Source organism: Mesoplodon mirus, assembly GCF_964341445.2.
Source record: "Mesoplodon mirus genome assembly, chromosome: 12".
In the NCBI taxonomy this organism is placed as follows: domain Eukaryota; kingdom Metazoa; phylum Chordata; class Mammalia; order Artiodactyla; family Ziphiidae; genus Mesoplodon; species Mesoplodon mirus.
The window spans coordinates 62823105-62837095 of NC_138988.1; the positions used below are offsets into that span (position 1 = coordinate 62823105).

General features: G+C 36.5%; 1 protein-coding gene across 2 annotated transcripts in view; it reads right to left on the minus strand.

Annotated features, from left to right (window-relative positions):
• ZNF451 (zinc finger protein 451) overlaps positions 1 to 13991 on the minus strand; it is an 89989-nt gene that overhangs the window by 5343 nt on the left and 70655 nt on the right. For both annotated transcript variants that reach the window (XM_082639468.1, XM_082639467.1), the window contains exon 14: positions 12668 to 12736. In XM_082639468.1, the coding sequence (XP_082495594.1) occupies positions 12668 to 12736 (69 nt within the window). The remainder of the gene's footprint in view (positions 1 to 12667; positions 12737 to 13991) is intronic.

Sequence of the window (13991 nt, forward strand, 5' to 3'; positions counted from 1 at the left end):
TAAAAAGATCATCCAGTGCTTCCCTGGTGCGTAGTGGTTAAGAATCTGCCTGCCAATGCAGGAGACACGAATTCGAGCCCTGATCTGGGAAGATCCCACATGCCGCGGAGCAACTAAGCCCATGCACCACAACTACTGAGCTTGCGCTCTAGAGCCTGTGCTCAGCAACAAGAGAAGCCACCGGAATGAGAAGCCCGTGTACTGCAACAAAGAGTAGCCCCCGCTCGCCACAACTAGAGAAAGCCTGCACACAGCAACGAAGACACAACACAGCCAAAAAATTAATTAATTAAAAAAAAAAAAGATCATCCAAAAGAAAACTGTCAAGAAATCTGGAAAGGCACTGGCAAAAGATGTGAAAATGGTCAATAAACATTACTCATCAGAAAAATGTAAACTCAAACCACAAAGAAATGACCATCATTAGCTAAAATTAAAAAGACCAATAATTCAATGATTAGTGAAGATGTATCAGTAGATCAACGGGAACTCACATTCAGTACTGGAAAGAAATTGGAACAACCACTTTGGAAAAAAACTTGGCATAACCTACTAAAGCTGAATGTCAGCAAGTCCCCGCCTCAGTATATATTCCCAGAAGTGTCGGAATTACTTTTAACAGCCAACCAAATGTCTATAAATAACACGAGTTGTGATATATGTTTAAAATTATTATAGAGGTATTGGAAATGAACAAACCAAAGCTATATGCTAACAATCAGATGAATCTGTACAACAATGCTGACTGAAGGCATCCAGACCCAAAAGAATATAGACTATGCCTGTGCTGTCCAGTATGATGGCCACTAACTATATGTGGCTATTTGTATTTTAATTAATTAAAATTAAATGAGGGGAATGCTTCTAGGGTACTAGTTGTTATGGGTTGAATTCTGCCCCCCCAAAAACAGATATGCCCTTACCCCTGGTACCTATGAATGTGACCTAATTTGGAAATAGGGTCTTTGTGGGTGTAAACAAGTTAAGATGAGATCGCTAGGGTGAGCCCTAATTCAATATGACTGGTGTCCTTATTGGAAGAAAATGCTATGTGAAGATAGACTCATAGGTAGAAGATGGCTCCATGATGATGGAGGCAGAGATTAGAGGGATGGATGCATCTAAAAGCCAAGGAATGCCTATAATTGCCATTAACAACCAGAGGCTGTGTGTGGAACAACGACCCTACCAACAGCTTGACCTTAGATGTCTAAACTTTAGAACTGTCAGACAATTTCTGTTGTTTTAAGCCACCTAGTTTGTAGTACTTAGTTGAGGAGCCCTAGGAAATCAATACACTGGCAATATTCTGTTTTTCTTAACCTGAAAGATGGTCACCTGCTTTGTGAGATGTTTGTACAATTTTTGTGTGCATTACGTACACATATACACACACAGAGAACCAAAATTCTGGAGAATACCAGCATATAAGTTGGGGGAAAGGATCAGAGTTGAAGTGTTCCAGAGTCCTTGTACATTGCATAGAGGTAGACAACATGTACCTGTACTTTAGTCTTTAAGTTATATATAAAAAATGTGGTAAAATGTCAAGGTGACCACAAAAAGAATAGAAACATGAATTTGGGGGCCAACCCATACATAGCTTATACAACAATTTGAAAAAACAAAAAGAGGAAGCTAAGAATGAAATAGCAAGAGTAAATACAAAAATATTAATATCTGCAATGAACTTATATGAATTAAACTTGCCAGTTAAAAGACTGGATAAAAACAAAACCAATTCTAAATGGTTCCACTTCTAATAATAGTGGAGTAGCTTATATTGGATTAACTCTTCCATAGATAACAATTATAAAGTATTTTAAGGCACTGAAGAGCAACAAAAATCAGGTACAAACAGGACAAAAGTTGATCACTGAAAGAAGTGAATTGCACGGAGTTTTACATTTGCAGCTTTATGGTTTTGTTTTGGTTTATTTTTTGCCTTACGGCATGCCTCAATCCTTGTGAAACAAAATGGCAGAACTTCACCCAGAAAGCCAACTTCTTTGTGGCTTGAGGAGTCAAAGACAGAGTCTGAGTCTGACAGAGAAGCTGGAAAGTGGAGTTGGCGGCAGGAGGGGGGCAGGGACGGGGGAAGGGTGGGTAAGACGAGAGAAAGAAGAGCTCCCAGCAGAAGTGAGAAAGTAACAGAAGAGGATCCTACAAATCCTTGGTTGCCTTCTGTGTGCTTATACGGGAGAGGAGCCAAGATTCTCAGTGAAAAGCAACAGTTGGAAAGCTAAAAGAAGCAAGCAATTGTAGCGTTGCCTGCTGTGGAGGAGGCAGAGTTTGGAGTTTGAGTCTAGAAAGTTAACTACCTACAAGGGGAAAAAAACAACTAACTTTCCTCAAGTAAAGTTAACAGAATTCAGAAAATCTATAACTTACATCCACAAACATCCAGTATACATCAAAAATCACGGGACTTGTGGCACTTCCCTGGTGGTGCAGTGGTTAAGACTCCATGTTCCCAATGCAGGGGGCCCCGGTTCGAGCCCTGGTCCGGGAATTAGATCCCACATGCATGCCGCAACTAAGGAGCCCGCCTGTGCAACTAAGACCTGACACAACCAATAAATAAATATTTTTTAAGAAAGAGCTTTCCCATGTATTAGCTTATTCAAAAAAAAAAATCACTTGACTTGTAAAGAAACAAGAAATGTGACCCACAGTTCATGAGGAAGAGCAGTCAAAAGAAACTAACCCCCAAGATAATCAAGCCATTGGAATTAGCAGAAAAGGGATTTTAGAAAAGTTATAAATATTTTCAAGGATTTAAGGTTGAGTGGATAGGAAATCTCAACAGAGAAATGAAAACTATTACAAAAAAAAACTAAGTGGAAATTCTGGAACTGAGAAATACAATATTTGAAATGGAAAATTTACTAGGTCAGCTTAACACTGGAGGTGTTAGAAGGTTGAACAATAAACTTGAAGTCTGAACAATAGAAATTATCAAGTATGAAGAACAGAGAGAAAAAAAACTGGAAGAAAATGATAAATTTTAAATTTATCATTTAAATAAATTGGATAAATTTATTTGGATAAATTGGATAAATTTAAGCTAACATATGTAAACTGGAGTTCCAAAAGAAAAGAAGAGAGACAGAGAGTGGGGCAAAAACTATGAAGAAATAATTGGGAGAACCTATAAACTTACAGATACAAGAAGCTAAGAAAACTCCAAGTAGGCTACAAAGACAACCACATCTAGGGGCATTATCAAAAACTGCTAAAATCCAAGGACAAAGAGGAAATATTAAGAGCAACCAGAGGGAAAAAAAATGACACTTTACATATTAGGGAACAATAATACAAATTATAGTCACTTGTCATGACAAACAATGGAGGCCACACGATAAGACAATGGAATAACATCTTTAAAGTGCTGAAGGGAAAAAATACTAGTCAACCAGAATTCTAAAGCCAGAGAAAATATCCTTCAAAATTAAAGGGAAAATAAAGATATTTTTATATAGATGAAAACAGAATATTCAACACTAGCAAAACTTCAGTGTATAAAACAGAAAGGAAGTTATTTAGGCTGAAGAAAAATGATATCGGATGGAAACTGTAATCTACTGGAAAGAATGAAGGTCATTTGAAATGGTGACTATGTGGGTAAATATAAAAGAATATATATTTCTTCTTCTCTTTCCTTAAAACTTTCTTTAAAAACTTTCTTTAAAACTCACTGTTTAGGGCTTCCCTGGTGGCACAGTGGTTGAGAGTCCGACTGCCGATACAGGGGACACGGGTTCGTGCCCCTGTTCGGGAAGATCCCACATGCCGCGGAGCGGCTGGGCCCGTGAGCCATGGCTGCTGAGCCTGCACGTCCGGAGCCTGTGCTCCGCAACCAGAGAGGCCACAACAGTGAGAGGCCCACGTACCGGTAAAAAAAAAAAAAAAAAAAAAACTCACTGTTTAAAGCAAAAAATAACATTTTCTTGTAGAATTTATAACAAAAGCAAAAAAATATATATTGCAACCTTTAGAGCAACCATAAAAATGAAAGAAAAGAGCTAAAACATCAGTAGGTATATTAAAATAGTAAACATTAAATAAATATAATGGAGTAAAATATAGATATTATAATAATCCAAAAGAAGGCAAGAAAGGGGGAACTAAGAGGTAAAAGAGGGAACAAAAAGAAAATAAAATGGCAGAGAGGAATCCAACCATGTGAGAAATTACATTAAATGTTAATGGACTAAACAACTATTAAAAAATAGAGGTTGTTAGAGTAAATCAAAAAGTAAGATTGAACTTTATGGTGTCTATAAGAGATGTAGTTTCAAAGTAAAGACGTAAATAGATTGAAAGTAAAAGGATGGAAAAATATATACCGTGAAAACATTAAGCATAAAAAAGCTTGAGTAGCTATATTAGTATCAGAAAAAAAGATTTCATGATAAAAGGTATTACCAGAGATAAAGAACATTTTATAATATCATAATGATAAACAGGTCATTTCATTAGGAAGACACATCAGAAATTTATATGCAACTAAAAACAGAACTCGAAAATATAAAAATATAAAATGATGGAACTAAAGAGAAAAAATAAATCTACAATCATTGATGAAGAAGTTCACTGTTCCTACTGTAGTAACTGAGAGATCAACTAGATAAAAAAAAAAAAATCAAAGTAGATCTGATATTATCAACCACCTTGACCTAATTGACATGCATAAAATACTTTACTTAGTAAACACAGAAAATACATTCTTTTCAAGTGCGTATGGAATGTTCATCAAGACAGCCCACATGTTGGGCCATAAAAGTCCCAATAAATTTCAAAAGATTTAAATTTCACAGAGTATACTCTCTTACCACAACAAAATTAAATTAGGAATGAATAATAAGACATTCAAAAATTTGGAAATTAAACAATATACTTCTAAAGAGCCAAGAGATCAAAGGAGAAAATATAAGGAAAATCAGAAAATATTTTAAACTGATAGCAAAAATACAATATGAAAAGATGTGGAACACAGCAATAAGTAGAGAATTGACAAACTACAGTCTGTGGGCCAAATCCAGTCCACCAGCAATTTTTGTAAATAAAGTTTTACTGGATACATCCACACTCATTTATGTATTCTTTAGGGCTGTTTTCATGCTATAATAGCAGAGTTGAGTAATTGTAACAGACACCACAAAGCCTAAAATGTTTACTATCTGGTATTTTACGGGAAAAGCTTGTTCACCCTGGCTTAGAGGGAAATAAACACCTTTAAATGTTTACATTAGAAAACAAGAAAAAATTTAGGTCAACAATCTAAGTGTCACATTAAGAAGCTATAAAAGATGAGAAAATTAAACCCAAAGTAGAAGAAAGGAATAATAAAGAGCAGAAATCAGTGAAATGGAAAGCAGACCAAAAAGAGAGAAATTACCAACTAAAAAAATTTCATTCCTGGAAAAGACCAAATAAACTGATAAACTTCTAGTTAGTGATCAAGAAAGCGAGAAAACAAAAATTACCAATATCAGGAAAAAATGAGAAGATATCACCAGAGATCCTATAGAAATAAAAAAATATATAATAAAGGAATATTATTATGAACAACTTTACATTGGTACATTTGACAATCTAGGTAAAATGGACAAATTTCTTAAAAAACACTATTCTCGAACACTAACACAAGATGAAACAAAATCTACCTATAAATATATTAAAGTAATTATTTTTTAAATTATTTATTTGTTTAATATCTTTATTTGGAGTATAATTGCTTTACAATGTTGTGTTAGTTTCTGCTGTACAACAAAGTGAATCAGCTATATGTATACATATATCCCCATATCCCCTCCCTCTTGAGCCTCCCTCCCACCCTCCCTATCCCACCTCTCTAGGTGGTCACAAAGCATCGAGCTGATCTCCCTGTGCTATGCAGCAGCTTCCCACTAGCCATCCATTTTACATTTGGTACTGTATATATGTAAATGCTACTCTCTCACTTCGTCCCAGCTTTCCCTTCCCACCCTGTGTCCTCAAGTCTGTTCTTTATGTCTGTGTCTTTATTTCTGCCCTGCCACTAGGTTCATCGGTACTGTTTTTTTAGATTCCATATATGTGTGTTAGCATATGGTATTTGTTTTTCTCTTTCTGACTTACTTCACTCTGTATGACAGACTCTAGGTCCATCTACCTCATTACAAATAACTCAACTTCATTCCTTTTAAGCACTGAGTAATATTCCATTGTGTATATGTGCCACATCTTCTTTATCCATTCATCTGTCGATGGACACTTAGGTTGCTTCCATGTCCTGGCTACTGTAAATAGTACTGCAATGAACACTGTTGTACATGTATTTTTTGAATTATGGTTTTCTCAGGGTATATGCCCAGTAGTGGGATTGCTGGGTCATATGGTAGTTCTATTTTTAGTTTTTTAAGGAAACGCCATACTGTTCTCCATAGTGGCTGTATCCATTCACATTCCCACCAACAATGCAGGAGGGTTCCCTTTTCTCCACACCTTCTCCAGCATTTGATGTTTGTAGATTTTTTGATGATGGCCATTCTGACCGGTGTGAGGTGATACCTCAATGCATTTTTTAAACATAAATTTATTTATTTTATTTTGGCTGCATTGGGTCTTTGTTGCTGCATGCAGGCTTTCTCTAGTTGCAGCGAGCAGGGGCTACTCTTCGTTGCGGTGCACGGGCTTCTCACTGCGGTGGCTTCTCTTTTGTGGAGCACAGGCTCTAGGCGCACGGGCTTCAGTAGTTGTGGCCTGTGGGCTCTTGAACGCAGGCTCAGTAGTCGTGGCGCACAGGCTTAGTTGCTCTGCAGCATGTGGGATCTTCCGGGACCAGGGCTCAAACCCATGTCCCCTGCATTGGGAGGCAGATTCTTAACCATTGCACCACCAGGGAAGTCCCTCATTGTGGTTTTAATTAGCATTTCTCTAATGATTAATGATGTTGAGCATTCTTTAATGTGTTTGTTGGCAATCTGTATATCTTCTTTGGAGAAATGTCTGTTTAGGTCTTCTGCCCATTTTTGGATTGGGTTGTTTGTTTTTTTGTTATTGAGTTGCTTGTAAATTTTAGAGATTAATCCTTTGCCAGTTGCTTCATGTGCAAATATTTTCTCCCATTCTGAGGGTTGTCTTTTGGTCTTGTTTATGGTTTCCTTCGCTGTGCAAAAGCTTTTAAGTTTCATTAGGTCCCATTTGTTTATTTTTGTTTTTATTTCCCTTTCTCTAGGAGGTGGGTCAAAAAAGATCTTGCTGTGATTTATGTCATAGAGTGTTCTGCCTATGTCTTCCTCTAAGAGTTTTAAAAATATGGAATACTTCATGAATTTGCATGTTACCCTTGCACAGGGGCCATGCTAATCTTCTCTGTTTTGTTCCAATTTTAGTATATGTGCTGCCGAAGTAGGCACAGTAAATTTATTAAAAGACTCCCCAGAAAGAAAACTCCAGGCCCAAATGGTTTTACCAGTGAATTCTCTGAAACATTTAAAGAAGAAATAAAATTGGTCTTAGAGTGAATATACAACAAAATGGCAGAGTAGGCAGCTCCAAACACCCATCCTTCCACAGAAACACTGAAACACAAGCAGAAACTGTCAGAAACGACTTTGTCAGAAGTCTGGAAAATATTCACAGCAACCAAGCAAACACTGAATCAAGAAAAAGACAAATAAAAGCAGTAGGAAAGCCTCATGGTATTTTCACTTGCCCTTTCCTCACCACCTCCCTGTGCCTCCGCAGCAGTCTCGAAGATGGCAGCCCATACTCCTAGTGTGGGACCCTGGTCCCTGGTTCCAGACAGAGCAGAGCAGAACTCACAAATTATTGTGTTTGTTCTAATCTGTCTGGGGGCTACCTGAAGGACTGAAACAAGACATTCATCTCTATTTTACAAAGCTCAGAACCCACTCAGGGGAGAAAAGCAGCCTGCATTGCTCAGAAACACTGTAAGACAAACAAAAAGCCCACAGCCTAGGGTAAAAGATTATGGTTGAAACATACAATAGAACACTTAATATCTGAGAGGAAAAGCCATGAAGAGAATTTCCTTGGGAAATCAGGTCATTCAAAAGCACCTATGAGTACTGAGGAATTTAGGACCCAGGACACGATGCATGCTCAGAAAATACCTCAGAAGACACCAAGCCTTCACCACTGGCTGATCTGTAGGCTCAGTGCAAGCCTGGCTAAATGCTGAAGGACCCTAGCACACAGCCAATCTGCAAAACCAGAGAGAGCTTGTTTTTTGTTTTGTTTTGTTTTGTTTAGCTCCTGGTATTCAAGGAAATCTCTGTTAAAACACTAATTGAACAAAAGCTTAAAGGAACAGAGACTTCAATGACCAGATGTGACAAGAAATACAGTTATTGCAAAAATGGTTTGGAAAAGTAACTAAACAAATGGACAACTGCAGCCTTTGACAATCACAAACAGCAAACTCTGGGGAAAAGGTAGAATCTGATTTCCAGAGGTACTACATTATAATATTTGCACATCCAATTTTCAACAACAACAAAAACACAGATAATACAAAGAAACAGGAAAGTATAGCCCATTCAAAGTGAAAAAAATTGAGTTAAATTGTCCCTGAGGACACTAAGACATTGAATTTACTAAACAAAGACTTTAAACCAACTGTCTTACATATGTTCTAGGAGCTACAGTAAACCATGGACAAGGAAGTAAAGGAAACCAGTAAAACAATGTATGAATAAAATGAGAATATCATAAAGAGATTGGAATTAATGAAAGGCCACCAAATAGAAATTCTGGAGCTGAAAAGTACAACTAAAATGAAAAATTCATTAAAGGAGTTTAACAAAATTAAGCAGACAGAAAAAAGAATCAGCAAATTTTAAATGTCCCAAATTTGATGAAAGATATGAATCTACACACCCAAGAAACCCAACAAACTCCAAACAGGAGAAACTCAAAGAGATCCACACTGAGACAAATTATAGTCAAATTGTCAAAAGCCAAAATCAACAGAAACAGCAAGAGAGAAGCAACTCATCACATGTAAAATTTTTAATAACACTAACAGCTTATTTCTCATCAGAAATCACAGAGACCAGAAGGCACTGAGATATATTTAAACTGCTGAAAGGGAAAACAAAAACAAAATTGTCAAGCAAGAATTCTATATCCAGAAAGAATGGAGAAGAAATCAAGACAAAGCTAAAGGAGTTTGTTACTAGTGGATCTTCCCTGCAAGAAATGCTAAGGGAATCCTTCAGGTTGAACTGAAAGGACATTAGACAGTGACTCAAATCTATATGAAGAAATAAAGAACATTTATGGCAAATATGTCCTTGTTTTTCTTATATTGTCTAAGTCTATGTTTCTCTTATTCTCTTTTCTCTCTGCCTTAATTTCACTCTCTTTGAAAAAGAGGTAATATGACAAAATAAGAAAGAACCCAGTAATAGGAGTTAGAAGACCTATATCGAACCATACTCCATTTTGAGACTGTGAATCTGAAGACAAATTAATGTTTGGAAGACTAAGTTTTTATGTAAAATAAGGAGAATATTCTGACTCTCATAAGTTGTTAGGATTAAGAGCAGTTTTCAAAGTATTAGATTTTTCATAAGCATTAATTGAAGTAAAAACTGAACACACTAGTCTCTTACCCTTTCTTTGTTCTTTAAACTGGCCACAGTATAGAGTTTTACTGTTTATGTTATATTATAATATTAATAATTATATTGATGACTGCTATTAATTGAAGGAACTCTAAGGCAAATTGCTGACATTTACAGAAAGATTGTTTTGCATTGGCAATCATCCATATAATGCTGTCTTCTTTCTTTTCCAAGGATTTGAGTCAGAATACCTCTGTTAAGTGTGCATACTTCCAGAGCACACCTTAGATGCAGGTAACAGTGACTAATGATAATGATCAAAATCATAGGGAATTCTCTTGTTGGTGGTTAGGACTCTGCACTTTCACTGCCAAAGGCACAGGTTCAATCCCTGGTCGGGGAACTAAGATCCTGCAAGCTGTGTGGCCAAAAATAAATAAATAAATAAATCACAATAACAGCAGCAGCAACCAATACATACACTGCTTACCATGTGCCAGGCTACTCTAGTAAGGTAGGTATACTAGTATTCCTGAGGAAACTGACACACAGTGAAGTTAAGGGACTTGCACAATATTATATAACTTGTAAGCAGCAGAGCTGAGATAAAATAGGACCTTTATGATTGACTTGGGTAGTTACAATCTGATACTGGTCTACAGAGAACAACAAAGAATGAGACAGAAGACTGGAGATAAATCATGGTGGGGGGAGACGGGGCAACAAGAGAAACTGCCTTTCCTCAAGGCAAAAAAATCACAAGCAAATTGATCCTGCTTCTTGCCACCCATTTGTCAGGCTTTTAAAGTGTTGTGTTGGGAAGGGAAGGAATGAGAAGAGATTTGAGAAGTTATTTATACTTTTTTGAGTTTTGCTATTAGGTCTAGACTAGAACATCACTTTGCTCCCATGGTGCAGGGTCAACAAAATCACCCAATATTCTCCCAGCCAAATGGCCTCTGTCTTAATTTCCTTTATTCAGTTATAGGGAGATGGGTCCTGGTAGCTCTAATATGTTATAAGTTTATTCATTCAACAATCATTTAGTGCTAAACACTGTGCTAGGTGTTGTTGAAATAAAGATAAATGAAACATGATCCTACTCCTTGAGAAGCTCATAGTCTGGTGGGGATGAGACATGCAAAACAAAAAAAATGTTTAAATTGGAGGGATTCTAGGAGTGGTAGTGGGTAGCTCTCTCTAAAAATGGAAGATCTAAGAGGCACTGATCAAACAAAATTGTCTACAAAATTGGTAATTCTATATGGTTCAACCTAAGAGATGATATTTGAGCTAGTTCTTGTTGGGAGAAAAGAAAGGGGAAAGGAAGGTATTAGAGGCAAGTACAGAGGAGGCCACACTCCCTAACTTACAAGTGGAACACTATGTGCTTCTCACACTCATTTTACATAAAGCATCAGGAAATGAAAGAAAACACACACGTAACACCACTTTGATTTTTCTTGAAATTAGAGCATTATGTCCTTACTTCATAGAACAACTAGTTAAAAGTTTGAAGTATCTTTTCTTGAATCCATTAATGGTAATCCTTTTTCCAAACTAAGACATGATAAAGATGTAAAAACTCTCAAAATCTCCCAACCATAAAATGTATTACATAGATAACAAAACACTAGAAATTCTGGTACATATTCATTTATACACATCTCAGATTTCCTGGGTTAGCTAGGAGCCCACAGAACTGTGGAGGTTTCTCAAGTGTGGTTATTTAAAAGTTATAATTTTGTTTGGCATTTTCCAGGGGATTAGTCACGGGTAGTAAATGAAGGTTGCAAAGTCTGAACTACTTAGATGCTCAATGGTGTTCATCTTTTCATGGCCTTGATAAACAACTTAGCTGGCAGTTTTTGTTTAAAACTCACAAAATGTTCTTTCACCTGTTTAACTCACCATTATGTGGCTGCTAAGCATTGAGCCAGACCTTGCAAGATCATGTTGGGAAAACAAGTTGGTCAGAAAACTTGCTTCCAATTAGGCTGTAGATTTACTGCCAACTTTGTTTAACCAGTGAAATTTGACTATAAGAGAGAAAGATCAGTCTTCTACTTCACTGAATGGATGAATCAGTTCCACTGCCACACTGAAATTTCCAACCCCAGATAGCACGAAGATCCAGTGTGCTCCTAGTCAGACTAATTGCCCTCTAGGAGAGCGCAAGGAGACGCGCAGAAACAAACCAGGTGGCCATTCTGTGTGTGCTTGTTTTGCCACGTTTCCCTCCTTAATTACACATTTCCACTCTCAAATCTCCACCAACAAATACTACACTGGAACTATACTATGACTCCTACTGTCATCCTTGAATGTCAAAGATGCCAATATAAAAGTTTCAACTTCTTTAGTGAAGGTTCAAGTATTTTCCAAAATCTGTTGTTTCATTTCCCCCCAGGGTTATTAAAAAGCACAGTCTGTTATGGAAAAACCATAGTAAAAACTGGACTTATGCCACAACCAAATAGTGGTACAGCAAGTAAATGATTTGATGTGAAGTAATATAAAAAGTTCTCTTTAACCTATGGAAGGAAATACCTTTTCCTTTAAGAGGAGGGAAACATAATTAATTTATTTTAAAAGTCCATTAATATTCAGATGTACGTGCTTGCTTTCATAGTTCTACTGCATAACTTTAATATTCTTAATTTAATACTACTCAAAATAAATAAAAATTAGGACACCAAAATCTTCTCCTAACCCTGGGACAGCAACTTTTTCTGCAAAGGGTCAGAAAATATTTATTTTAGGCTTGGTTGTGGGGTGGGGGAGGATCTATACCATTTGTATCACAACTACTCACCCTTGTTCTTGCAGTGTCAAAGCGACAGCACAGACAATACTTACACAACAGAGTGTGGCTGAGCTCCAATAAAACCTTATTTACAAAACCAGGCAGTCGACTGGCTGATTCCTGTTTTAGCCCCTAAATCATCTTACACGAGGAAACGCAAACTATCCTTTAAATGAGAGAACAAATTTTTTTTTTTTTTATACTCAGTGGTAGGAGGGATGAAGTGAAAGAGGGAGAAATTTTAAAAAAACATACAGATACAGTCAGGAAGGGATTAGGTTACCTTCTGTGGATCTGAATTCTTCTCCCATTGAAGTACTCTTCATACCCAGGTTATCATCACTGTCACATTCTGTAAGGAAGAGTCAATAAATGCAAATGTACTTCTGAAAAAGTTATTGTGCCATAATTTATATATTCTAAGACAATATGACTTTCAATGACTTCTCCCATACCCAAGCTTACTAACTACAATCCATTAGTATTACACAACTTTCCTTAGAGGTTTGTGTGTTTTTAATGCTTACCAAATAATATTACTTAAATTGAGAAAAAAATAAAAATGAATGAAATAGGCAATTTGATTTTGGCTCCATATTCAAAAAATTATTTGAAAAAGTTCTTTTTGCATGTGAGGAAATATAAAATCCTAGTATATTTTAAAAAACTGTAAATTTTAAAAAGCTAGTATGTTTATTTGGATCTAGCAAATAAACTCCAAAGTTTCATTTGCATGATATCATCTTTAAAAGATTTTTAATGATGACAGATAAAATTCTCCTGTATTTTGAAAATCATATGCATTCATCTCTATAGAGACCATAGATTTATATTAACAGTGTCTCTGCATGGCACAAACTCACTTGATGGCTTATATGCTTACTGAGAGACCTAAGGCTTTAAAATAATGACATGACTGACCGGGTATTACAAAAGTCACTTAAAATATGAACGCGGTACCATCAGGGACACAGTATTTGGCTTTTCACCTTAACTACATTTAAATCAATTTCTATCAGAGTGACTGAATCAGGGTTTAAATAACCCTGATTGTGTATTCAATACAAATCACATGGACATATTTACTTCTGTGAAAATATATAAAAACTTAAAATATACGTTTAAAATTTTATCAATATATCATTGTTTATAAATAAAACCCACCATATTTCTCTTATATTCCTTTGCTGCAAAAATTTATCACGAGTCACCTTTTGCTATTCCATCAATAAAACTATTGCTTTTTCTACAATATGTTGTATACACCTACTACTTCAAATATTTCAAGCTGTGTTTTAGTGAAATAAAACATTACATTTACAATTTGAAGAACAAAAACTTTAGTCTCTTTTTTTTTTTTTTTTTTTCGGTACGCGGGCCTCTCACTGTTGTGGCCTCTCCCATTGCGGAGCACAGGCTCCGGACGCGCAGGCTCAGCGGCCATGGCTCACGGGCCCAGCTGCTCCGCGGCATGTGGGATCTTCCCGGACCGGGGCACGAACCCGTGTCCCCTGCATCGGCAGGCGGACTCTCTACCACTGTGCCACCAGAGAAGCCCAAAAACTTTAGTCTTAAAACATTAGGAACAAAGAGAAAATACCCAAGGT